Genomic DNA, 26,527 nt, shown 5'->3' on the forward strand with positions numbered 1-26,527 from the left:
AAACCAAAACACAAATTCCGTGGGATTCAGCTTTTAAATGAAATTTCCTTGATTGCTTATCAACAAAAGCCAGATCATTCTTGGAAACTCCTAAGTAATATACTCTTTGATGATTCTAGCTTAACTTCTGCTTTTTACAGGTTATCTAAGCAAATAAGGAAACAGCTTTGCCAGGTTCTGGATACTCCTACGTCAAGGGCCAATGACTGGAGGCTGTTGGCCCACGCCTTACAGGTAGACAGATACATAAACTTTTTCGCAACCAAACCTTCCCCAACTGACTGCATTTTGGACCTTTGGGAAGCTAGGAACAGAACCAGCAACGCTTTGAGTGAATTAAGACAAATATTCAACGATATGGAAAGATATGACGCAGTGAACATTTTAGACAGTTGCCTAGGACCTAACTGGTTGTAAATTATTTTCGAATGTTCCATTGGAATTTTTCGTATTTTAGTGAAAAATGCGTTGCATTGTCGAACCATTTGATTATATCGTTTTGTTTGAAATTATTATCTTATTGAATGTTTAACTGAAAGTATTTCTTGCATATCTGAGATATTTCTGCAGAAATTCAATAATCGGTTTATGTACTTATTTATTCAGATAAAATGTGAATTTGATGAAAAAACCAACGAAATTACAGTGTGTTTTATTTTGTTAAGAGAATCTACCTTCAGATATGGAAGAAATTTTTTTAAGATGACTTCTTTGCAACTTTGTAATTTTCGTTGAAATCCATTTCATAACAAAGATTGTTTGGAAATTTGTTGATTGTTGCAAAATTATGGAATAACTTTACAGAAATGTATTTGTTAGACATGAGCATATTTTAATGTGTACCATAAAAAAAAGTGTAGAATTAAGGACCATGAATTTGAAATTGTGCAATTTGTCAGCGCTCTGCCTAAAATAATTGTATGCAACGTTATTACTTGCTGAGAATACCCCAATTCGAATTATTTATTCCTTTAGTTCAGCTTATTCTGAAATATTTTTTAAAGAATACTACATAAAATATTAAGTATTTATTAAATAACACGTCAATAAAGAATTATATTGTTGTTTTGTTGAAACTTGAACATTCACAGGAATACGAATATAATAAAATGTAATGATATTTATGTATTGTCAATGGTAAAATACTAATAAAAAATTCATATTGTTATATAACTATAACAGAACATTATACAAGAAATGATTTCAAATTAGTTTGCTTCCAAAACTTGTAAAGAGAGCTAAGGAATAAATTATTTAATATTTTTTCCTCCTTAAAATTAGTTGAATTACTTTCGAATTATTAGCATTATTTCAAATATCTGTTTTAGGCATTCATTAAATTTTTGCAGAGCACGATGTAACGAAATTTTAGAAGACAGATTTAAGTTGACTTTCCGAAGTGATATTGATCTTAGTACATTAAATTTATAAATGCGACTAACCTATTTAGAGTTTTATACGGAAATCAAAAGTAGTTTTCTAGATATTTTAGAATGTTTTTGTACAAATGATACCCCACATGTAATTAGAAGCAGTTATACGTTAAAAGGATGTACTATGTACGTATATGAAATATATAACGATGTAAATAGTCAATATATATTTACGATTTTTAAAGTGGTTTTTATTTTTATATAAAAAACAATTATCCTATAAAATTTAAAAAAAAAATAAGGAAAAAATAAATGATCCATAGAATAATATGTTCGATTTCATATTAGATGAGATCAGATCAATTCTTACATGATTTTTTGATTTGAGGCAAAAAATTAAACAAAAAAATATCATCAACATTAAACGACAAATGAGTTTAGCTTCTCAGTAATAATCATCATTATCTGATTTCATAAGTCCCAACCTGTTATTTGAACTTCATCAAGTCATCATCATCTTGAAGATAGCAAAATTAAAAAAAAAAACCGAAATGTCTTATCTCAAGAATAAGACAAGTTCGACGAATTCCAAATTTACAAAAAAAAAAATATTAAATACAAGTGGATACCTGCATATCTTATCAAAATATCTTATCATTTCGGAATTTATTCATTCATCACTGGTCGTTATCGTTTTTTAATTTTTCTGTCTATCCGTACGTCTAGCTAAAATAATCTCCTAAAAATTGTAGGTACTGATTTTGACGAATTTTTTTGCTTCATCACATGTTAACTACTCTGACATTTCTGGAATTGTTGTCTATAGAGTATAAGCTGCCGCATTAATTGATTGTGCTGTAATAATAGTAATGCGTGTGGAAATAAAATAAAGCATATGGAGAAAGCCAACTGGTCAACCGAGGCTTACCACACAGCGTCAAGATAGGTGCTTCACATAACTAGTTCTACGAGAGTTTTTACAACTACGCATCAAATTACTAGCGATTCGATGGAATGTGCGCATAGTAAATCAATTTGTGCTTTTTTCATACCATGTTTTCTTTGAATCCTTCGATTGCAAACAACAATTTTTAACTCTAACTGCTAGAAACATCATATCGAAAGACGTAATGTCGAATGTCTCTTATGTGATGATCAATTTAAGTACAGATTAGAGAGTTTCTGAAGTATGTACTAATTCTTTTATGAATGGTTATACCATATCAGTATCTGTTGATAAAAATACAATAGGAACTAATAGTAATCAATTATCGGTTTATATCAAAATTCACAAAGGAAAAAAATTACTATAGGAAAACGATATATTTTGATATGAACCCTCTGCACGTTTCAGAGTTTAAAGTGAAGCCTTCTTTCATTTCAGAGTCAAGACTCCGGGCATTGATGATGAAATTAGTCAGTTATAGGTTCAATATCCCATTCTAATCAATAAAAAATTAATGTATCTAATGGAAAATTTCCGCTCTAGAAGGAAAACTTAAGAAACCTTAAAAACACACTTTGAATCATCACTAGATGATGAAATGACAAAGCAAAGATTTCTCTAACGTCAGTAAGACTCATTTTTTCAATTCCTTATCGAATCCTTGAGACCTTGACCCAATCAGTGTCAAAATTAGATAGATAGAAATAATATCATTGGAGTTGAATTTTTACAACGATAAAAATTTCAGACGAGACCGTGTAGATGTAGAGATAAAATATAAGAGCTTTCACAATCACTATTATAAGAAAGGATCTATTTATATTGTGATCAACACGTGATAAGAAAATGGGCATGCTAATCGAATTTTCAGACATGGGTGGAGGGAAAATAATTTGAGGACGCTCACGGGTATTTTTCAGACTAATAATATAGTTTGTTGCAGAATATCTATAAAATGTCAAAAATAACGTATTTTTATCCTCTATGTCGCCAATATAAGACTTTCCTTGGCAGACTATCAATTTTCGAAAAAATGATGGATTATAATGTGCCTTTTCTTTTATACATTGTTGTTACCACATCTATGAAGAATAATTTGTGTTTCTGGCGTATAGCAACAGAGACATCAGATCAAAAAATTTTAAATCAAAAAGCGTGTTTTTACAATATATTTCAATCTTGTTTTATTACCGCTATATGATCAAGAAAACTGGCATCATGGATGGGGGTCCCAAGGAATTCTAAATTATACGTGCTAATTTAGATTACGATTTTGATTGAGTTGTCTTGAACAAATAAATAGTAAAACATTATTCCAAAATGAAAGTCTAATGAAGTTGATCTTTTATTACTATAAGACTTGATTTTCATTAAAATGATACTGCTAACGCGGCGACATATATCTGGCACGCAGAGATACCAATTTATGTTATGTTCTAAATATTTCGAAATCATCAAACTTTCTATTTCATTCAAAATTGAAATGTCAATTGTTTCTTTCATTTGAGATTAAAAAATTTCTCAATAAAAGGTAATTGAAAAAACTAGGTATCATCGACTTTTTTATACGTCAATTAGAACTTGAAAAAAAAATTATAGTGTTTCTTCGATGGCTGAAATATGCAAGAGCTTTGCCAGCGTGCTGTTACGCTACTGAATATAGGATAATTCATTGCTAACCCTTCAATTTCGCGATTCGCGCGCAACGATCCTAGAAACCATCCAAGATCCAGGCGCTGACAAATACTCAGCTGAACTGACATTGGACCAGTGACAGCGGGAAAACCTAACCAATATTGTTTAACTTTTTGAAACATGTTTTTCTATTTATAATCAAGGTGAGTCAATGAAAAATTTTCAAATTCCATATAAAAATTCAAATTTTGAAACTTATTCTACAAATTCTACAAGTATCATTGACTTTCATAAGTTAATTGTGATTAATTTTGTTGAATTCAATTCAGTTTAGTGGCTCTAATAATAATATACTTAGGCGCAAATTGTTATATAATTAATCTCCAAGGTATTTGAAATAATCTAGTTGTGTATTCTATTTCAGATATACCTTCGGTAAGGTAGTGCAAATCCCGAAAATGGCATCGAAATTCAAGAAATTCGCTGTTATCTGCGCTACAGGGGCAATAGGTGCTGGAATTACCACTTATTTTTTTATGGACGATGATTTCGATAGAAGAGTGAGTAAGAAATGTGGTCATCCATTATTAAACCTAATTTTCAGTGGAAATAATGTTTAATATCCCTTTATTATTAAATCAAAATGAAAATTCAAGATCCAATTATTTTCATTTTGTACTGTTATTTCGTCATGTTGTGTATTGATCTAAAATTATTGTGGGCTTAATATTGACAGCAATATGTTATACAATAAAAAACTTATTATTTCAGTGGAATTATTTTATTTACAAAATAATGATGCAGAAAATGAAATTGGGAAATAGTAATGAACAACTCCTATAAAAACATACAAACTGGATCATGTGCTGATCACACCTGTATCATTATTTACTTTAGATAAATATCAAATGGAATTATATCACAATTATTATTCATTTGAATCATACTCAATATTTATTATCTCTTAATGAATGAATGATTTGAATACTAGGAACTCCTCTCATCTACACTATATTTTCAATGTTTTAATGGATCATGAAATTTACATACCATTTTGAAAATTTTAAATTCTATCACTCAAAGCCTTTTGATTGAATTCCCTTGAATTCTAAAATTTTGACCTTGATATATTTTCAGTGGAACACAGTCTATGCCCAACAAATTGCTCTTCCTAGATCTAAGAAGCCATTGCCAAGTAGAGATGAATTATTAAAATCCTTAAAATCAGAAAGTTTTGATGTTTTGGTCATAGGAGGTGGAGCTACAGGGGTTGGCTGTGCCCTTGATGCTACCACCAGAGGATTAAAAACAGCCCTTGTTGAAGCAGATGATTTCGCCTCTGGAACATCTAGTCGTAGCACAAAACTAATTCATGGTGGAGTACGGTACTTACAGAAGGCCATAATGCAGTTTGATATTGAACAGTATAAAATGGTGAAAGAAGCACTTAGGGAAAGAGCTTTAATGCTGCAGTCTGCACCTCATCTAGCTCATCCTCTACCTATAATGCTTCCAGTCTACAAGTAGGTGAATTTTACTGGTTGACATAAGTAATAATAAAATTTGACAAAATGTAGAATTGCCATCAGTTCTATTTCCAATACAAAACCACTTTTTCTTCCTAAAAAAATTAATGATATTTTAAAAGTTAAATAATGTTTCCAAACATCATATTCCGAATATCAGAAATAATATATGAATGTTTTTTTTTTATTTTTAAGGTTTACATTGAAATTTTTCTGAAACACTTTCATTTCCAGATGGTGGCAAGTCCCTTATTATTGGGTTGGCATTAAATGCTATGATTTGGTGGCTGGTTTAAAGAATGTAAAAAGTTCATACCTCTTATCAAAGAAAAGTGCTTTAGAATTATTCCCAATGTTGAGAGGTGATGCTCTCTGTGGAGCATTAGTTTATTATGATGGTAAGCTTTTACTTATTTATCCTGAAGAATTTTTCTATACTGTGCATCAACTAAAAACTATTGTTAATAACCATTATCATATTTAAAAAATTTTTGTGAGCCTATCAACATGATATCTGATTATTTTTTGATATTTACTCAACTTTTAAGTTATTTCCTTAACTAAAAATTTTTCAGGTCAACAAGATGATGCAAGAATGAACTTAGCTATAGCCTTAACAGCTATCAGACATGGTGCAACGGTAACAAATCATGTATCTGTGACTAAACTGCTTAAGAAGCAAGAAGGTAACAAAGAAGTGGTCTGTGGAGTAAGTGTTAAGGATGAAATGACAGGAGAATGTTGGGATATTCCAGCAAAATGTGTTATAAATGCTACCGGACCATTTACAGATTTCATAAGGAAAATGGATGATCCTAAAGTACCTGAAATTTGTGCTCCCAGCAGTGGAGTTCATATCACTCTTCCAGGTCAGTTGATCATGATCAATTTTAGGCCTTATTTTCACCAGATCGATGATTTTAGGTTACTACAGTCCAGAACAAATGGGATTGTTAGATCCGTCAACAAGTGATGGTAGGGTAATTTTCTTCTTACCATGGCAAAAACAGACCATAGCAGGAACAACTGATTTACCTTGTGAAGTAACACGAAACCCCAGTCCAACGGAAGATGAAATTACTTTCATTTTAGAAGAAGTTAAAAATTACTTAAATCCTGATGTTGAAGGTAAAAAAAATCTTAGAATTCATTTATAACTTTATTATTCAATTAATATTTCTAGTGAGAAGAGGTGATGTTCTATCTGCTTGGAGTGGTATTCGTCCCTTAGTTTCTGATCCAAACAAGGCAGATACGCAGTCAATCGCTAGAAATCATATAATCCACGTTAGTAAATCTAACTTGGTTACTATAGCTGGAGGAAAGTGGACCACATATAGATCAATGGCGGAAGAAACCATTGATGCTGCAATTAAGGGTGAGTTGATAATACGTCTTGCTCAAATCACAAAATTATTCTTATTAGTCTTTTCATTGAAACTTCTGGAAAGTTATCAATATATTTTGTTGAGAAAAAATTTATGAATGTTCTCAATTGAATTACAGCATATCTCTATCATAGTTCATGTCAAGCACACAATCCATGAATTTTAAAGGAAAAAAACTATTTCCCGGACATTTGGCAATAAATAACCATGAAGTTGATAACATGTTTCTCTCTTATGATACTGAAAAGAATATTTTCTCTAATTCTGTGGTTATTCCGTTCATTCTTCCACATCTTGTAGAACAAAATCGTGCGAGAATATATCAGAAACGCACAGTTTTCATGGTTATATTTTATTATTATATGTTGGTACTCCGAACTTTCCGCCACGGCTTTATCTGTCAATTCATCAATTTGCCTTAAAGAAATCAGTTCTGCCAACCAACATTTTTCAGTGCAAAAATCACTAAATGATATTTATCAAGATATTTCATTAATTTCAACAAAAATGCAATTAATTAGAGAAAATAATGTATAATACTCGTTCAGAAGGCTCATTCTACCGCTCGTTCATTCAAAAACTCGCCACTTCGTGGCTCGTTTTTGAATTTTGAACTCGTGGAAGAATATCAATGCCTTCTGCTCTTGTATTATAAATAACTATTTTATCACAGTGTCCTAGTATTTTGGAGTATTTTTGTAATTTTACATTTTCATATTGATATTTATTGTTTTTTCATTTTGTGTTAAAAAAAATAATAACCAGTAATATGAAATTTGCAGTGCCTTTTTTATGTTGTCGATCACCTATTTATTTGTTGTTTTCGTAACTAAGGACCATAGTAGTTGACAGTGTGAACTTAATTAGTAACACTTGTTTTTCATTGCAAAATATCAAAACACGTAAAAGAAAATATTCAATAATGAAGAATTGAAAGACAATTTTATTATTGAAATAAATAAACCAAAACAATAATAATTAGTTGAAAATACCAATATTATTTGAAGTTTTATCGCCCCATTCTCTAACATTAATGAAAATTTCAGCATGCGAATTAAAACCAAAGAAACCACACAGTCAAACAAGTGGAGTTCTTATGGAAGGTGCACACGAATGGACACCAACAATGTATATTAGACTAGTACAAGATTTCGGATTAGAATGTGAGGTCGCCCAACATCTATCAAATTCATATGGAGACCGAGCTTTCTCTGTTGCAAAATTAGCAGCCTTAACAGGTAATTCTGAGTTTATGTATTCATATTTATGTTACACAGTTTACGTTCTTCTTATCAGGTCAACGTTGGCCAATTATCGGTAAGAAATTGCATCCCGAATTCCCTTACATTGACGCTGAAATAAGGTATGGTGTGAGAGAATATGCCTTGACTGCTATCGATATGATTGCAAGAAGGCTCAGATTGGCCTTTTTGAACGTTCAAGCTGCACAGGAAGCTTTGCCTCAGATTATCAACATCATGGGTGAAGAACTCAATTGGTCCGAAGGTACTATTTCTTACACAAAATCGATTATTGTATTAGGTGGTGAATTATAATTTCTTCAGCTGAGAAGAAAAAGCAAACTACAGCAGCCACTGATTTCTTGTCAAATGAAATGGGACAGAATGTGAATCGTGCCAGTAGGGACAAAATTCCAATCAATTTGAGCAAAGAAGAGATTCAGCTTTACATTAAGCGATTCCAAATTATCGATAAAGACCACAAGGGCTATGTATCGATAAATGATATTCGAAGAAGTCTAAAGGTAAAGATTGTACATATTTCAAAAAATCAAAAACCATTGCCATTGTGATGAACCCAAATATGATATTGCATTAGTGTTTTTCTCATTTTTTAAGCCTTCATAATTTAGTTTTTCAATTGTATTTTCCTCATTAATTTATCATATGTTTAATTCGAAATCAAAAAAATTAACTCATGCAAAAATATTAGTCATTAGGAATCAAATTGACAGAGGAAGAAATCCATTCTTTATTGAGTGATATCCAACTCATGCATAACGGGCAACTGGAGCTAGCCGATTATTTACAGGTAAGGATTCATTTATCACTATTAACTTTTTTGGGTATCTTTTTCTAGCAAAGTGGTGAGGAGAATGTAACAGGTGAACAACTTCATGAAATCTTGAAGGAAATTGATACAAACATGAACGGACAAGTCGAACTTGACGAATATTTGCAGGTTGGCTATAGCCTGTTTCCTAGTTTCTGTTTTTTTTTTTTTTTGCACTTTAATTTCCTATTTAACAAAGCAAAGTTTTATTTTTCTAAACATTCACCTTTTCATTGAACAGTTTAAAACCGCATGTGGTACAAATGCCTACAAAAAAAAAACAAATATGTCTTTCAAACTAATTATTCGCCTACCATAGTTATTCTTGGAGATATTAAATTGAAGATTTAACGAAATGTTTTGTTTTGGACTCGAAATCAAGTTTGAATTTGAAAGCACTCACTAATAAATTCAAAGAGTTTTAACCTGTTACTATAAGATTAAAAATGGACGGAAAACTGCAATTATATATTAATTTTATTCAGATGATGTCAGCTATCAAGTCCGGACATGTGACTTACTCGAGGTTTGCAAGAATGGCTGAATTAGAAGAAGCAGAACATGAAAGACAGAAATTGAAGAAGAAGATATCTGTTGAGCGTAGTGGAGGTGGGCTCTAAAAAAATATCTACACGAATTCGTTAATTGTATATAGAAAATTTCTGTTGTATATTTATATTTATTGTTACTTATAAATTTAATTTTCATCTATATTACAAAAGCTTAACAAAAAAGAATGATGGAACAGCGCCTTTCAAAAATCCAAATCCCTCAGGGAACAAGAAATTAAAATGCCAAAATAAAGAATTGCAATTCCATCGAATTAATTAAATTGATTCAAGTGCTAATGCCTCTCAAAATATGTTGAATAGGTATTATGAATGGAATGAAGTAAAACCAGTTTCAATCGAAATGACCTTTTATATATACATATACAAAAATTTTATCTTTATATCTTCTGTATCAAGGAGTGGACAATTAACACTTTTCCTAAAGTATGTTACAGAGTTGTTATAATTAAATGATAAAAATGGATATTTGTTATTGTCTGAGATATCCTGTTTTGCAAAAATAAAGTAATCGAATACATTCAGTCAAAAAAGTACCGAATTTTTATACAGAAAAATCTCATTGATTTGGCGCACAATAACAAGTTTCAAGCCATAAACTAAACATATCAATCAAAAATATAACATCAGTTCTTATGTATATATGTTTTATTTAGTCATTCTACCGAAAAAAACAAAAATTTTTGGAGTGAGATATATTATCAATATGAACAATTATGTTGATATATAACAAAAATATATATATTTGTATATAAATCTTTCAATAAAGAATTACCATCAAAATAAATCAACTAGTTCTGAATAATAATAACAAGTTCAAAAATAGACATAACAAACATATAACAATCAACCATATTCCTTTAGTTCCAGCAGAAACTGACGTGAATTCTGTCGATTCTTTCTTCATTATATTTCCTTTATGTCTAGAACCTAGAGGAAAATGAAGGATCATTAGATTGGCAACATTGGAATTATGCTCATATAAAAAATCAGGGGAATTTTGTGCTGTTGTATTTCTAGTAAACCAAGAAATCTGCAGAGTTTTGCCTACTAAATCAAATGACATTTGAACTAATAATTGAATTGACCATATTCACCGTCGCCATATTGTTATGCGACAATACCAACTACCCAGTGTTCCCAACGAAGAAATATTGAGTTTACTAGAAAAATTCCACAATATAAAGTTTATGTGTAACTCTTCTGTCTGCTACGCCAGATAGGCTTGTTTGGGACAATATTTCGCAAAAATTTCACCTTTTGGAAATAGAAACATTAGTGAAAGGTGGTTTTATGAACAAATTAACTGCGGCCGAGTGTATAAATGAAGGCTTCGCTCCATTTTTGGAAGTGGTCAGTGGAATAATAATCTCTATGGCTGATAGTATTTTTGATATTAGCGGTATTTTTCTAGTAAACTCAATATTTCTCCGTTGGGAACACTGGGTAGTTGGTATTGTCGCATAACAATATGGCGACGGTGAATATGGTCAATTGAATTGACCATATTCACCGTCGCCATATTGTTTTGCTAATATCAAAAATACTATCAGCCATAGAGACTATTCTTCCACTGACTATTTCCAAAAATGAAGCGAAGCCTTCATTTATACACTCGGCCACAATTAATTTGTTCAGAAAACCACCTTTCACTAATGTTTTTATTTCCAAAAGGTGAAATTTTTGCGAAATATTGTCCCAAACAAGACTATCTGGCGTAGCAGACAGAAAAGGTACACATAGACTTCTCTTGTAAACTTTATATTGTGGGATTTTTCTAGTAAACTCAATATTTCTTCGTTGGGAACACTGGGTAGTTGGTATATTCGCAAAACAATATGGCGACGGTGAATATGGTCAATTGAATTATTAATATCAAACAGCATTTTTGGTTCTCCTGTCAGTGTTCGGAATCCAAACAAATAAATTGTCATTCAAATTAGTACGTTGTCGTTGAAGGAATTGGCTTATTTTCATAAAAAAGAGAATTTGAGGAACAATTTTAGTATTAATTGATAGACAGAAGGGACGAGGTTGATACCAGTAAGTTTGAATCCTGTATCATTCCCCTGATTTTGTAAAAAGCCGTCTTTATTAGTTGAACTTCAAGTTCGGACTTACTGGCATTAATCTCGTGCCTTCTGTCTATCAATTAATAGGAAAATCGTTCCTTAAATAATCTTATTTATCAAAATAAGCCAATTTCTTCAACGACAACGTACTAATTTGAATAACAATTTGTTTTTCTGGATTCCGAACACTGATAGGTGAACTAAAATGGCTAATAGAGCGTATTGAAACATTTCACTACGTAAGTCCCCGGACCAACGCACAGATGGCACCGCCAGTGACATATCACTTTTTAATCAAGAAAAAGGTTAATTGACACATTTGTTGATGTTTGAGAAATGGATAAAAAGGAATTTCGTGTATTGACAATGCTCCTTGTTATAAATCGATGAAAACCGTGGTCAAATTGAAGGATTTGCACTTGACCAATCAACTAATTCTCCAGATCTGACCTCAAAAATGCCCCAGGGATTTTAATTTGGCTCTCTTATGAAGGCAAATATAACTCTTTCTGCAGAAAAGGTATTGAAAATTGGGGTACAGGTATCACTCTATAAGTTTACTATACAGGGTGGCCATTTGAAAACGAAACAGACGAGATTACAGACGAAATAAAGTTTTTCGATAGAAATGCTCGGACAGGTCGATTTCTGTTTCGAGGGGGACAACTTAAGATGTAGGTTACGGACGCATAGCGCTTCAACCCTTGCTACTACAACCCTCACCCCCAAATTTTGAATAGGGAAGATGGGGTGGGTGATACCTCATTTGAAAGGTATTTTTATACTGATTTCAGCACAGTAATTGTTTTTTCATTTTATGCATTAGTTCTCGAAATATTCTTAACTAAGTATTTGAAAATGAAGTGGTGTTTTCATGGCACTTGTAGTGTTTTGTGAAAAATCGACATTTTGAGCTTCAAAACAACCATGACTGTGGCTTCCTTCCTAACTAACTAACGCATGAATATTTCGAGAACTAATGCATAAAATGAAAAAACAATTACTGTGCTGAAATCAGTATAAAAATACCTTTAAATTGAGGTATCACTCACCCCATCTTCCCTATTCAAAAATTGGGGGTGGAGGTTGTAGCAGCAAGGGTTGAAGCGCTATGCGTCCGTAACCTACATCTTGAGTTGTCCCCCTCGAAACAGAAATCGACCTGTCCGAGCATTTCTATCGAAAAACTTTATTTCGTCTGTAATCTCGTCTGTTTCGTTTTCAAATGGCCATCCTGTATTTTAGCAAATGAAGTCGAATTTAAAACAAAAATGTGTTTTTACCGTTGAGGCCCGGGACTTACTGAGTGAATTTAAACTGAAAATACCTACAAATAATTTGAATTTTGTTCTGCTAGTAGGCAAATAAATATACAAAACACCTATTTTATCTGCAAAGTATAGCGACAATAATATTAATGAATAATCTGTAACATTATTTGAAAACGAAAAACCTATTTTTCTCTAATGTTTATTTCGGAATTATTTCAGAAATTTCTCCATATACTCTCCCTAAGAAAATGATATTTGATTTTGATATGAAATTTCATACGATTTGTTGCTAAATAAAATAAAGATAAACAACAATAAGATAGAGATAAAGGCACTAAAAAGTGATCATATAAAATGTAGGTTTTATAATTGTCTTCAGAGTTATGTTGACTGACTTTCAAGCGGCCATTGTTATTGCACAAATATGTTAACTTACTTTTCAAGTGAATATCTAGCTGAATCTCACTGTTCGCCCGAACATCGCAGATATCACAGAAAAATTCTCTACCGTTTTTCGCTTCACGAATTCGATGTTTTTTTCCTTTCAAATGTCTCTCCAGAATTTTCATACTTGTAACTTTAATGTTACATAGTTGACATTCCAAGCCGGAACAGCACTAGAAAAAATCATAAAAAGTGTAATATATCGCCTTTTTTCGAATGGATTCGTTGAAATCAGAACTCACTTGTTGGTCATTGTTGTCTTCTTGATCATCAAAAGACTTAAATTCCGTTGTTATTTCTTGAATGGCAGTATGAAGATCCCCCGACATTTTGAAATTTAATTTAACAGTCTAGTTCTAAGAGCATTATGGCGTTCTACTGATTAATGAAATGTTGTACTTAAAACATGTGCATTTTTTTTTTTCGCAAAAGGCATGTGTTAGTCATTTTCACACGTCGGTTAAAATGAGAGAATTTGTCCGGAAAAAGAAGAAGGATGATTTTAAATTAAAAATATTCAAAGAGAATTTTTGCATAATTCAGTCCTCACTTGATGGGAGTTCATTCTAAACAAAAATAATCATAAATTCCAACCTTTATCAATTTCACTGAAGATGTTTAAATCAGATTTTCACTTTCAACTATTTGTCATTTCACAAATGGCGATTTTAATGATTGATGTTGAACAGTCTATTAGCATGACCAATATAATCCCCTAAAAGGTGTTGCTAGATAACTAATGCAGGTACCTACCAAAAACAAACAGTACCTGATAGTATACAGAAATTTTAACTATGATTTATTATTCCACGCTTCAACGCACAAAATCTCAACGTGGAGAAAACATTTAAATGGAATATTAAGCAGCAGTATTCAAAACCATCGAAATCCAAATGAAAATTTAAAAAATTCTCAACTCCAGAACTTTGCGGTTAAAATATTAGATAATGAATGAATGCGACAAACTTCAGGGAGTGGTTCTACATTAAGCATAATAATACAATAACCGATCATCTGCACGTATAGCATTAAAAAAAAAGACAGTTTTGCGAAATAACTTTTGTTCAAAAATGCTTCGTATTCTTTAAAAAGTGAACATTTATTCATTACCAACTATCAATTTTTTTGGAAGAAAAAATGGAACGCCTTTGAGATATTTCAAACTTAAAATAATTTTTGAATTTCAATTCGCGACAACGTCCCTACTGGATAATGTATCAAATAAATGCAAAATACACCTTAAGATGTTTTATTTTTTGGCATAAAATCGACGCCCCATACGAAAAAAAAGCAGAAGAGATTTTTTTTTCACGAAATGAACGAAGAATTCAAAAATGATTGCTTGTTTCAAATATCTCAGTGGCGTACCTTTTTTTTCATAAAAAAAATTACCTATCCGTATGCGCGCCAATGATAATAAACATGAAATTCTTAATTGCATGTAAAAAAGTACGTAATGACTACCTCTTGTGTCTAATTGTATGCCTTTAAAATTAGAGTATCGTCATCTCGAAACTAGGAGAGGAGAAATGTTATGGGGAAATCTATATAATTTTCGAGAAAAGTTCTGGAGATAGAACAGAGACGATTTTTGGATTCAATCTCAAAGTAGGTACATGAAATTTCGACTGAACATCAACTTTGCTAGTTTTAAACTGATTTCTGAGTTTCAGATCTATCATAATTTTCATGTATTCAATTATTAACAATCAAAATTTTATGAGTGTTTAAGACCAGAACCAACAAACAATTTTTGCGAACTTAACTGATTTAGGTAATCGTACCTTTTGAGGTCATACTATCAGTTCAAAATTTGGAAATTATCTACAAACATTGCGGCAAAATGATAGCCTGTTGTTCCCCCAGAACAAACGCGTGAAAACAAAGAAAGAAAACAAAATAATAATATGTTACTAAATTATGTAATAATCCAAACTACAGCCTTGAATTAATAAGAAAAATTTGACAAATATAATTAATACAATGCAAATGAATATATAGGTAGTAAGGTAAATAATAACTTATAATATTATTATGGTATTTACAGTATTTTTTGGTGACTTATTTACATTTTTTTTTCTTGCAAGTTAGGTATTTTATTTCTGTGATAATTCGGTTTTCTCTGCTTCCACCACTTTGCGGAATAAGCGGAAGTAATACAAAGCCTTCTTATATTCGGGAACAGTATTTTCCTTGTTCTTGAACGTTACGTTCTGGTGGACTTTCTGATGTCGAGGTGTGTCTCGATTGACGACTTCTTTAGGCGACTGATGTGTAGCAATATCGACATTGGTGCACTGAAAAAAAAAACAAATATCAGAATATAGTTGAATGAAATTGAATTTGACCATGCCCAAAAAAGAAACACAATTTTCGATTATTTCACAAGATAAATTGAAGAACTGTTGAAAATTTTGAAATGAACATAATATAATATAAAATATATATAATATGTATATGAAATTCAAAAAAGGACAAAGCAGTTTAAAAATATATGCTCCAATTAAATTTCTAAAACCGGCTTGTGCATATAAAAATATATATTTATATAGATCATTAGATCACTGAAAACACCGCACCTCCTTTTTTGGTGAACTTATATATTAGACCTATGACTATTGGATTGAAATTTGTGGTACTCACCTCTGGGCACATTCTTCGATTCATTTTTATTAATCGTTTGCACGTTTCATGAAATCTCGGAGAAGCATGAATTTTGTGTTTTTTGGCATCACTGCCAAATTCTCCAATTATTGAATATTGCCCAGGTCCAGGCGTTGTTTCTGTAAAAAGTTAGAAATATATTGATCATTCTGAAAATGTTTTTATATTATTACATCCCAAAATTTCTTATTGATAGCTATACTATAGCCAAAAAATTCAAAAATTTTGAAGGAAAGTTGACGCCACATTTGTTGTTTGAAAAATGAATAAAAATGAGTTTCGTGTGTTGATGAAACACCGTTTTTTGGTGTAAAAACTAAGGGTGCAAGAAAAGCTCAATCGACAATGGTTATGCCAAGTTAAAATTTGGCCCTAATAAAAAAATGATTGCAGATGTTAAAGCTTATATAATTCGAAAGTAACGAAGAATTTTTCTAAAAAAGTACCTATTAAAAAGATAGTTGGAGTACATGATCACTCTTGAGGGTAACTAATTTAAAGATGAAGTCGAATTTTAATATATATAAACCAATAGGTGTACTCACCAATTTTATCATTGAACCTCTTGCTTCTTGAGAAAGACATTTTGGGAATTTTCAGAAGACAGGAACTATAGCTTCTTCAAAGGACAAGACTGAACTGATGAGGGGCTGCAGTGAATGCTTACCTTTTATAACTATTCTGTTTGGTATATTTCATTAACAGGGATGGTTATAATGGCACTTTAATGGTTTTATTTTGAGTAGTTGAGTTAGGTACAAACTGTATCTTTACCTTTCAGGTATATTAGTTGGTGATTCAAGAAAGAAGATAAGATTTTGTTTATTTTCAACTTTATTATGAAGTAATTTATGTTTACACTAACAAAAAGTTTTAATTCTACTTATTACATATTTTTCAACTGCATATATTTAAAACGTTCGTTTAATTATTTTAACATGTTCAAATAATCAATAAATTATTATAGTTTCATATAATTATTCAGTATATGTATATGCATATACTGAATCATTATGAAACGAAAACACTTTCAATAATTACAGTATACTATTACTAATTTCACAATTATTATTATGGAACTATCTAGAAAAAAGATATGCAAAATGTTTACAATTCCAAATGAATCATCAATTAACCACTGGCCTGTCAGCCAGTGGTTCATTCATAATATGAAGATAAGAAAGTAATTAATTTTTTGTTTGTAGACTTTTCGTTTCATTAATTCATTCATCTTTCATATCGGCATCATTATGAATTGCTTAGTTCAGTGCCCAAAACAAAATCTCTGCTACGCCACTGGATTCATCAATGGCTATCCGTCGTAATTTGCCCAAAAATTCAAACTGTGAGGTGTTGTATGCAGTAGGTATAATTGTAAGAATAAACACTCATACCTATTATCAATTTCATGTTGTTTCCAAGAAATGAATTTATTTTTTTGTTTCCTCGAATTTTTCAGTAGAAGGATCAATGAGGTACGTATATAGCAAACTTTGTACCAAATTTCGTGCAAATTGTTTCAATAGTGTGGAAACCAAACTTTGAACGGACGATTTTTTTTTAATTTTTGTTGTGGATTCTACAGATTACAAAAAGTTAACTGTAAAAGATTTAATGAAAGTAATTTTTTCCCAAAGGTAATATTATTAGCAATGATAAATCAATATTGAATATAATAAGAAATAATGAACAGTGACCACTTTTAAATTCGAGTGGGTGCATTAGGGCCTAGGGGAGTAATACCTCCCTCGGAGAATGACTGATACTCCTCGGAGCATGGAGAAAATCAAAATCTCAAAATCCAAACGAATTTTTGACTACCCGTCCTAGATGTTGAAATTCAAGTTTTTGTTTTTTACCACTTTGAAATTTGGATGGTTTACCAATCGTATCTTTTCGTATTATTTTCAATGATGAATTTCAAAATTTTTACATTCTGATGAAAATATAAAAAACAAGCCATTTAGACTTAAAAAAAAATTATACGTTCTTGTATATTTCAATTTGAAAATTCAGAATATCAATAAATGAAAATATTATCATATCAAAAAGCGATAAATAACAATTGGATCATAGGAATATTTTAGAAAAATTGGGAATTCCATGCTAAGGAAAAAATTTTGAAATTCATTATTAATATAATTAAGGTACAATTGACCTTTCAATTTTCGAAGTGATATAAATTTTGTGGCAAAAAAAATCAGTGGGTTCATTCTTAACTGCCATAAGAAGATTCCTTCCAAAAATCTGCAATGAGGAATATAGTGAAAAAAGTAGTGTTCACCATTAATCAATTAACAAATTGATCTGAGAAATGAAATGCCATGAAAACAGAATGACCAAGTTTAGCCTGTAGATTTTTGCTTCAATTTATTTTGATTCAGTCTTCTTAATACAAATCTGAAAACCAAATTTCCCGGTCAGTGACATCCCACCGAATGAAGCTATACTTTCAACACAATGTTATTTATAACTTTCTAATATATCAAAATTTTATAAAATTTTATTTTATTTCCCAATTCTCGCAAAATGTTGCTATTTTGTTGATTTCGCTTGAATCGGTTGGGTATTTTTTCAGTTATTAGCAAAACGAAATTCATAATTCAGCTGTTCGCTTGGAACAAATACAAATATAAAAATAAATCATATATGAAATAATAGATTTTATTCACAAAATTATAAAGAATACAGACAATTGACTTACTCCAGTCAAAATTTAAATAATAACGGTCCAACTCAAACAAAATAGAAAATAAACCTCGTAACGATATAAAAAGTGGAAATAGTCTCATAAAGGGATCATTTCTATATGACGTTTTATACCCAAGGCATTTCATGGATTGTCAAGCTGATAATAAAGTTAGGAACTAGCCCTTAATTCTCATATATCATAGTGATACCTATAGGTATCACTAAACCCTCCCTATAAAGTGGGTGTTCTGCGATACCAAAATCTAGCTCTGAAATCATCAGAACACGTAAGGAATGCAGCTTGTGTTGGAGAATGGGCGATAAGTCTAACAGCCCCATTGTGTCCTAAAGACATCAACTGTTTCCTGGAAGCATTTCTCGAGTTCCATGCACATAAAGAAGTAGTGGCCTCATCCGGAAATAGAACATAATCCTCTGAAATTGAAATTAATTTAAGTTGAAGATTTTTTTTAAATTGATCATCATAAATAAATCAACATCAATAGTCTAAACAATACATGAATTAAATTGATTTTTCAATTCATTTCCAAAGACCTTCAAGCAGCCGATAGTTCGATCAGTCTTTGAAATAGTAGGAGAACCTGTTTATGTAGAATGGCAGGTGTATCTCCATAGTATTCAAAAAACCGATCAAAACATCAACTGATAGTTAATAGTTTAATCTGGAGTGTGTGGCTTTTATAATTAAACATTAAAGAAACCATTAAAAACAAAATTTTCATCTGATGGATTCAAGATTCATTTATCAACTTTCGTTATAGTTATTTTAAAATTTCCATCATCTCTACAATAAAAAGAACCTTTAATTTACCTGTGTGGTTGAAAACACATTGGGCCTCATATTCTTGTTTACCAGTTGTTCCCGCACCAGTGTATGCAATCAGACATCGACTAGTTGTCAATTCCCATAATTTACAGATAGAATTTTTTCCTGCTGATAATAAATATTTGCCATTCTTCGAAAATGCTACAGAACACACTTCTAAGCCATCATGTGCTTTAATAAAAGTGTTTATACATCTGAAACAAGTATTATTTCACTTCAATTTCGAGTGATCACACTCTTAGACTTATTTGTATAAAAACAATCATAAAGTCATCTACAGAAGAAAAGGTTACCATAACAATATTACCTATTGGAGACACCATCCCAAAGTTTTATACTACCATCCTTACTGCAAGTAGCAAATACTCTAGCATCAGGAGACCATTTAACCCATGTTACAGTATTGGTATGTTGGTGACTAGGAAAAGCACAAACATAACACTGTGTAGTATTGACATCGTATAATCTAACAACAGGATGATTTGTAGCAACTAAGAGATGATCACCTGATGGATGAAAAGATATTGCTTTAACTGGTTCAGCTTCCTGAAAAAAATAAATAAATAAGACGGAAATAATTAAAACTTCAAAAAATACATTCGAAAAATTTAGAAGTGCTTCCACTTACTGTTATAGTTTTAAAAGCCTTTTTTACACTTGCTTTGGAGATATCAAACATTTTGATGGTGTTATCCTTAGATCCAGAAACCAAGATTGTCTCTTTTGGGTGAAATTCTAAACAAGTAACTTCCTCCATATGGTCATAGAGTGTTCTAATTACAGGATGGCCTTGTTGTTCACCACGAGAAGGGTCCATTTCATCAGGGGCTGACTTTGCCAACATGCGATCAACATCTAAGATTTTAATACTTGCATCAACACTCCCAGTAGCAATTAGTTGTCCGTCACTTGAAAAGCACCCAGCTCTACAGTTTCCTTTATGAGAAGTTACATAAGCTGTTTCGTATAATGCTGGCTCTGGTGCAGGAGCATTGCTCTCTGTTTCAAACTCCAAATCTAAAATGTGATAATTCAATGAAATTTATAATGTATAAGTTACAAATCAAGTATTTACCTAATCCAGGACCGATATTATTACTTCCAATACCAACATTTTGAGGTCTATCCTTACGATCTGGTTCATGTTCTAGTCCGGCTAAAACAATATGAAACAATCGATCACTTGGAGGGCAAGGTGGTTCAGCTTGAACAACACTTGTTAAACTCGTGCCTAATGCTTGGTGTCCATCGTAAAAGAGTTGACTAAAAAAACAGAAAGTGTAATAATTCATTTCATTGACCCCAAGAAAAGATATCCTACCTGATAATTAGCCGATACAAATAATCACGGTTTTTCATTAAGTTTTTGCCCTCAGTATCATCCTCTTTTGTAGGACTATTGTTGGTACTATTTGTCATTTTAATAGAATGTGAAAGTATTTATTTTATTTTCAAAATGAGTTTCTGGAGTACACTGTGACTGAAGTATGAGGTTATGTTATTGGAATGGTATCAACAAGAAATGACAATTGAAATTGAAAATGAAGCATAAACAAACACAAACAACAATTGTTGTCTCTGGTCCTGGCATAATGGCATAAATATCAAATGAAGACAACTGAAATTATCATCCAGACAAACGGTTACTTCCCTGGATATATTTTAAAAGACAAGAATCTTCCAGATTATTTGAATTTTCACTATATAAATTACAAGTTTCTGAAAATTACCAATATAATTTCTAACCTCTTTCTTTTAACCGTATTACAATGCCGCGAATTTTCAGGAAAGCTTCTAGAACCTTCTTCCTTATCCTTGGAAGTTTCTCGGTAATCGAGCAATTTTCAGCTCTGCTCTTTGTGATTTAAGTAATCCAAAAGAAAATTTCAATCCTATAATGTACTCATACTGGAAACATTCTCGTTTTGAACAATAATAACAGAAATTTTTTAAATATATGTCTAATCTTAATGCCCACCTACCTATTTTCCGAAAGATCCATTCCTCAAATTATCTATCCCTAAAGATTTTTGTACAATGAAAATAAGATTGGACTCCAAGTAACTATAATGCAATACTTTTTATTCATTATTAGGTATGAGATCAAATAATTTTTATCGGCAAAAACTGTAAAATTCATTTTGAATTTTCATAATTTTGATATAATGGTTCATGTGAATTCAACTGAATGAGGAAATCTATCTTTTTCAATTTTTATCTACCTACCTATATACTTTAATATTCATTATTATGAGATCAAATAATTTTTATCGGCAAAAACTGGAAAATTCATTTTGGATTTTCCTAATTTTGATACATAGTCATAGTGAATTTAACTGAATGAGGGAATCTATCTTTTTTCATTTTTGATTTAGGTATATACTGAACATGTTTTTAATTACAATTATTAAAGAATTCTTGAATATACACGTACTAATTATTACATTTATTTTCAATTGATTGAAAATGAAAATTATATAATTTTCATTTTCCTACCTATTTAATTTTTTTTTGAAGATTCCAATATTATACTACTTCAATATATTTTGAATTCGGTAAATAAAATGAATTATATACCTCCTTCATCTGGGAAATACACCATATCAAATTTGAAAACATAATTTTCATGCATATACCTATAGTGTGCAAAATCGTAAAAATTAAAATAATAATAATAAATCGACTTTATTCAACAAATGTACAAAAAAAACTGTTTTCTTATTCAATATTGGAAATGTCTTGAACCTTCTAATTATTTCAAGGAAAAAATGTTGATTCATTACAATTATAAAAATATAATTTGCAGATTATAAAATTATTGGTCACCTCTTTTGGTTTTCTCCGATTCAATTTAAACGAATATAGAATCTGTACCATCTAATTTTCACTTGAAAAAAAGGTATTTTTCAATTATTTTATGGAGAATAAAAAAATGGAAATAAGCACTCTCAATATATTGAATTTCTAACAAGAATTTAAAACTTTATTAGGATTTCTTGAAACCCGTTCGAGGCCGTTATAAAATTGATGATAGACCGATTTGAAACTTTTTTTTAACTGATAATGAAGAGAACATATAAAAAATTATGTTTCATGTCCCAAGACATATTCAGTTCATTCAGAAAATGTGAGAAAACAAGAAATTTTCATCATTATTTTTCAATCAATTCAAGTTTACCGCCCTCTTTTCCGGAAACAAACACCATGCGGTCGATAAAGTTTATGTTCTATTTGATTCCATGGGCTTCTAGAAGGTTCCAGAATGTTCCAGAATTTCGTAGGCTATAAATACGAGAACAACCGCGAATCGCGTCAGAATTAATCAGATACACGAGCAGTTCAGTGCTATTCAACGAAGTCTCTTGGAAAGTGCTCTTTTTGAGTGAATATTTGCTAGTTTTCTCTGTGTAATCTATTGAAATCATTCAAGGTAAGCATTTTCTCAGAATTTTCCATTTTTTTCAATTCAATTATAAAAATATAGCATTTTCTCAATTTGGTTGCCGGTATGAACATTTCTGCAAGTAATAATGATAACCATGCAGCATTCCTCTTATTTTTGAAGATTTACCGGTGAATTTTGAATTTTCCATTTTTCCGATTTCTTAATTGGTACCTAGATACAGATTTTTCCTGCTTTTTTTTTTAAGAACGGACAATTAATTTATTTTCTCACAATATATTCCGAATTGAACAGTACCTCATTTTCGTTATGAAAGTTGCATCTCTTTGGCTTTTCCGTTTTACTTAGGTCATTTATATTGAGTTTTTTATTTCATTTTTTTCAAGTTGGGTGGTGGCAAGTCATTGTGCTATGTCATTTAAAAAAACCATATATTTTTTATCTATATATTAGAATGGTTGTTTTCCAATATTTAATTTGATTCACGTTAATTCAACACGGAAACTAATAAATTTGCGTTATTCTGATAGGAAATTGAGGTACTTTATCCGGAATCTGTTTTCAGTGACTATTTAAATGAATCTTTTTGTTTTCAACTATTGTCCTTGTATTGAATTAATCTATCAAATCATTACAAACTTCTAAATTATTGATTTTCTTTCTCAGAAATTTTGCAACTTCAGTGTTCTAATAAGATTTTTGTTTTACAGATGCCTGAAGAAGTTCAGAATGGAGAAGTTGAAACCTTCGCCTTCCAAGCAGAAATTGCTCAGTTGATGAGCTTGATTATCAACACCTTCTACTCTAACAAAGAAATATTCCTCCGAGAATTGATTTCCAACTCTTCTGATGCTTTGGACAAAATCCGTTACCAGTCTCTTACAAATCCAGCATGTTTGGAATCCGGAAAGGAACTTTACATCAAAATCATTCCAAACAAAAACGATGGAACACTTACCATTATTGATACTGGTATTGGTATGACTAAAGCTGACTTAGTCAACAATTTGGGTACCATTGCCAAGTCTGGAACAAAAGCCTTTATGGAAGCTTTACAGGCTGGAGCTGACATAAGCATGATTGGTCAATTTGGTGTAGGTTTTTACTCTGCCTATTTGGTTGCTGATAAAGTAACAGTTGTTTCAAAGAACAATGATGATGAGCAGTACATTTGGGAGTCATCTGCTGGAGGTAGTTTTACAGTTCGTACTGATACTGATGAACCACTTGGTAGAGGTACCAAGATCGTCCTCCACATTAAAGAAGATCAAGCTGAATTCTTGGAAGAACATAAAATCAAAGAAATCGTCAAGAAGCACTCCCAATTCATTGGTTACCCTATCAAACTTTTGGTAGAAAAGGAACGTGAGAAGGAATTGAGTGAAGATGAAGCTGAAGAAGAAAAGAAAGACGAAGAAGCAACTGAAGAATCTGATAAGCCCAAAATTGAAGATGTAGGTGAAGATGAAGAAGAAGACAAGGAAAAGAAAAAGAAGAAGAAGACTATCAAAGAAAAATATACTGAAGATGAGGAATTGAACAAAACAAAACCCATTTGGACCCGAAATGCTGACGATATTTCCCAAGAAGAATATGGTGAATTCTACAAGTCTCTCACTAACGACTGGGAAGATCATTTGGCTGTCAAACACTTCAGCGTTGAAGGTCAGCTGGAATTTAGGGCACTCCTGTTTGTTCCTCGTAGAGTACCATTTGATCTTTTCGAAAACAAGAAGCGTAAGAACAACATTAAACTGTATGTCCGCAGAGTTTTCATCATGGACAACTGCGAAGAACTCATACCTGAATATTTGAATTTCATCAAGGGTGTTGTAGACTCTGAAGATTTACCCTTGAACATTTCCAGAGAAATGTTGCAACAAAACAAGATTCTCAAAGTTATTCGTAAGAATTTAGTCAAGAAATGTATGGAATTATTCGAAGAATTGACTGAAGACAAGGATAACTTCAAGAAATTCTATGAACAGTTCTCAAAGAATCTCAAACTGGGTATCCATGAAGACTCTGCCAACAGATCTAAACTGGCTGAATTCCTTCGTTACCATACCTCAGCCAGTGGAGATGAAGCTTGCTCTCTTAAGGATTATGTTAGCCGAATGAAAGCAAACCAAAAGAGCATCTACTATCTTACCGGTGAAAGCAAAGAACAGGTAGCCAACTCTGTATTTGTTGAACGAGTTAAGAAGCGTGGATTCGAAGTTGTTTACATGACTGAACCCATCGATGAATATGTAGTACAACAACTTAAAGAATATGACGGAAAAACTTTGGTTTCTGTAACTAAGGAAGGTTTGGAACTGCCTGAAGATGAAGAAGAAAAGAAGAAGCGTGAGGAAGACAAAACTAAATTTGAAGGTCTCTGCAAAGTGATTAAGAGTATTTTGGATAACAAAGTAGAAAAAGTTGTTGTATCAAATAGGTTAGTCGAATCTCCTTGTTGTATTGTAACATCTCAATATGGATGGACTGCAAACATGGAACGTATCATGAAAGCTCAAGCTTTGAGAGATACAGCCACTATGGGTTACATGTCTGCAAAGAAACACCTTGAAATCAACCCAGACCATCCAATCGTTGAAAACTTGAGACAGAAGGCTGATGCTGATAAGAACGATAAAGCTGTCAAAGATTTAGTAATTCTCTTATTCGAGACTGCACTCCTCAGTTCTGGATTCACCCTAGATGAGCCACAAGTACATGCTTCTAGAATCTACAGAATGATCAAGTTAGGTTTGGGTATTGATGAAGAAGAATCTATGGTAGTCGAAGAACCTTCAACTGAAGCTCCTGCTGCCGAAGCTGGTGATTCTGAAGATGCTTCACGAATGGAAGAAGTTGATTAAGCTACATTACCTACTTTTATGTATTATTTGAACATGTGTTTTAGTATGTTCCCACCATTCCTATAATAAGTTATTTTTTTATATTGTCTATCTTGAAAGAATAATTTTTGGCTGTGTTCCATCAAAGATTCACTCGTACTGATTACTGTTAGAGTATTGAGAATAAAATAACATCAATAAATACAGAAGTTTTATTCCCTAAGATTTTCCCTCAATTTGCTCATTTTTAAGTATTGCTTACGGATTAATTTATTGTTGAAAAGAAATTTTCGAATACAAAGTTGTTTTGAAAACAGTTCTTTGCTATAAATTGAATTGTATCTGTATTATGAATATGAAAAAATATCAGGAAATTTGACTTCCATAAATTTAACTTCAAAAAATAGATTTGAATTAAATTTGTCGCTATAGAATAGAAGGTCCATACATTTATAAGAGAAGTCTGCAAGGGAATTTGAATTTGCCATTTCTCATAAAAGATCACGACGCAGAATTGAAATAGTATCGGACCATGTTTCTGAAGGAATTGCATCTATTGCTTTAGTAGTTATAATTTCAGTTATGAATCTTCGGAAATTTTATGCAAAACAAATATCGCTCTTCATTATTTTGTTTGGTATCAATAAATTTTTATCAATCTAGTATAGTATAATCATTATATAAAGACTGCCATGTAGCATTGTTCAAACCTTAGAACATTAAGAATCTATTCTAAGTTTTAAAGAATTATGATTGCAGGTAGTCCTCTTATGGAAAAACGA

The 26,527-nt window shown here is 31.4% G+C and overlaps 6 protein-coding genes across 8 annotated transcripts in view; 3 read left to right on the forward strand and 3 right to left on the reverse strand.

The window, feature by feature from the left end:
• Positions 1 to 1,617, forward strand: part of LOC123677642 (netrin receptor UNC5B) — a 296,659-nt gene extending 295,042 nt beyond the window's left edge. For both annotated transcript variants that reach the window (XM_045614289.1, XM_045614290.1), the window contains exon 12: positions 141 to 1,617. In XM_045614289.1, the coding sequence (XP_045470245.1) occupies positions 141 to 417 (277 nt within the window). In that variant the 3' untranslated portion in view covers positions 418 to 1,617. The remainder of the gene's footprint in view (positions 1 to 140) is intronic.
• Positions 1,618 to 3,988: 2,371 nt separating this feature from the next.
• LOC123677847 (glycerol-3-phosphate dehydrogenase, mitochondrial) lies at positions 3,989 to 9,976 on the forward strand. 2 transcript variants are annotated; one of them, XM_045614576.1, is made up of 12 exons: positions 3,989 to 4,157; positions 4,379 to 4,514; positions 5,092 to 5,477; positions 5,715 to 5,878; positions 6,056 to 6,349; positions 6,405 to 6,608; positions 6,664 to 6,858; positions 7,915 to 8,106; positions 8,165 to 8,374; positions 8,434 to 8,633; positions 8,822 to 8,920; positions 9,427 to 9,976. In XM_045614576.1, the coding sequence occupies exons 2-12, from the start codon at positions 4,413 to 4,415 to the stop codon at positions 9,559 to 9,561; spliced, it is 2,181 nt and encodes a 726-aa protein (XP_045470532.1). In that variant the 5' UTR covers positions 3,989 to 4,157; positions 4,379 to 4,412; the 3' UTR covers positions 9,562 to 9,976. The 2 variants fall into 2 exon arrangements, with proteins under 2 accessions (XP_045470532.1, XP_045470531.1); XM_045614575.1 differs by lacking the exon at positions 8,822 to 8,920 and adding an exon at positions 8,969 to 9,070 and having other exon boundaries at positions 3,997 to 4,157.
• On the reverse strand, positions 9,843 to 13,733 carry LOC123677849 (zinc finger protein 385B-like). The gene is made up of 3 exons (XM_045614577.1): positions 13,540 to 13,733; positions 13,290 to 13,470; positions 9,843 to 10,440 (listed from the first exon to the last, which is right to left on the reverse strand). The coding sequence occupies exons 1-3, from the start codon at positions 13,624 to 13,626 to the stop codon at positions 10,298 to 10,300; spliced, it is 411 nt and encodes a 136-aa protein (XP_045470533.1). The 5' UTR covers positions 13,627 to 13,733; the 3' UTR covers positions 9,843 to 10,297.
• A 1,516-nt stretch (positions 13,734 to 15,249) lies between these two features.
• On the reverse strand, positions 15,250 to 16,636 carry LOC123678188. Its single transcript, XM_045615074.1, has 3 exons — positions 16,507 to 16,636; positions 15,941 to 16,080; positions 15,250 to 15,594 (listed from the first exon to the last, which is right to left on the reverse strand). The coding sequence occupies exons 1-3, from the start codon at positions 16,544 to 16,546 to the stop codon at positions 15,394 to 15,396; spliced, it is 381 nt and encodes a 126-aa protein (XP_045471030.1). The 5' UTR covers positions 16,547 to 16,636; the 3' UTR covers positions 15,250 to 15,393.
• A 1,973-nt stretch (positions 16,637 to 18,609) lies between these two features.
• On the reverse strand, positions 18,610 to 21,243 carry LOC123678190 (cleavage stimulation factor subunit 1). Its single transcript, XM_045615075.1, has 6 exons — positions 20,821 to 21,243; positions 20,575 to 20,762; positions 20,128 to 20,516; positions 19,807 to 20,045; positions 19,485 to 19,693; positions 18,610 to 19,087 (listed from the first exon to the last, which is right to left on the reverse strand). The coding sequence occupies exons 1-6, from the start codon at positions 20,916 to 20,918 to the stop codon at positions 18,885 to 18,887; spliced, it is 1,326 nt and encodes a 441-aa protein (XP_045471031.1). The 5' UTR covers positions 20,919 to 21,243; the 3' UTR covers positions 18,610 to 18,884.
• Positions 21,244 to 22,913: 1,670 nt separating this feature from the next.
• On the forward strand, positions 22,914 to 25,947 carry LOC123677459 (heat shock protein 83). The gene is given in 4 exon segments (XM_045613985.1): positions 22,914 to 22,929; positions 23,613 to 25,341; positions 25,344 to 25,488; positions 25,490 to 25,947. Coding segments are annotated over 3 exon segments (2,151 nt in total). The 5' UTR covers positions 22,914 to 22,929; the 3' UTR covers positions 25,767 to 25,947.
• The last annotated feature ends 580 nt before the right edge of the window (positions 25,948 to 26,527 follow it).

Source organism: Harmonia axyridis, chromosome 4, assembly GCF_914767665.1.
Source record: "Harmonia axyridis chromosome 4, icHarAxyr1.1, whole genome shotgun sequence".
Lineage (NCBI taxonomy): Eukaryota > Metazoa > Arthropoda > Insecta > Coleoptera > Coccinellidae > Harmonia > Harmonia axyridis.

Coding starts and splice junctions, on each gene's coding strand:
- LOC123678188 (XM_045615074.1), bottom strand. CDS start 16,546: ATGTCTTTCTCAAGAAGCAAGAGGTTCAATGATAAAATTG. Junction 16,081..16,506: donor GAGGTTCAATGATAAAATTG/GTGAGTACACCT, acceptor AACTTTTTACAG/AAACAACGCCTGGACCTGGG. Junction 15,595..15,940: donor ATCGAAGAATGTGCCCAGAG/GTGAGTACCACA, acceptor TTTTTTTTTCAG/TGCACCAATGTCGATATTGC.
- LOC123677849 (XM_045614577.1), bottom strand. CDS start 13,626: ATGTCGGGGGATCTTCATACTGCCATTCAAGAAATAACAACGGAATTT. Junction 13,471..13,539: donor AAGACAACAATGACCAACAA/GTGAGTTCTGAT, acceptor GATTTTTTCTAG/TGCTGTTCCGGCTTGGAATG. Junction 10,441..13,289: donor GCTAGATATTCACTTGAAAA/GTAAGTTAACAT, acceptor ATTTTCCTCTAG/GTTCTAGACATAAAGGAAAT.
- LOC123678190 (XM_045615075.1), bottom strand. CDS start 20,918: ATGACAAATAGTACCAACAATAGTCCTACAAAAGAGGATGATACTGAG. Junction 20,517..20,574: donor TAATATCGGTCCTGGATTAG/GTAAATACTTGA, acceptor ATCACATTTTAG/ATTTGGAGTTTGAAACAGAG. Junction 19,694..19,806: donor TGGGATGGTGTCTCCAATAG/GTAATATTGTTA, acceptor TACTTGTTTCAG/ATGTATAAACACTTTTATTA.
- LOC123677847 (XM_045614575.1), top strand. CDS start 4,413: ATGGCATCGAAATTCAAGAAATTCGCTGTTATCTGCGCTACAGGGGCA. Junction 5,879..6,055: donor AGCATTAGTTTATTATGATG/GTAAGCTTTTAC, acceptor AAAATTTTTCAG/GTCAACAAGATGATGCAAGA. Junction 6,609..6,663: donor CTTAAATCCTGATGTTGAAG/GTAAAAAAAATC, acceptor TAATATTTCTAG/TGAGAAGAGGTGATGTTCTA.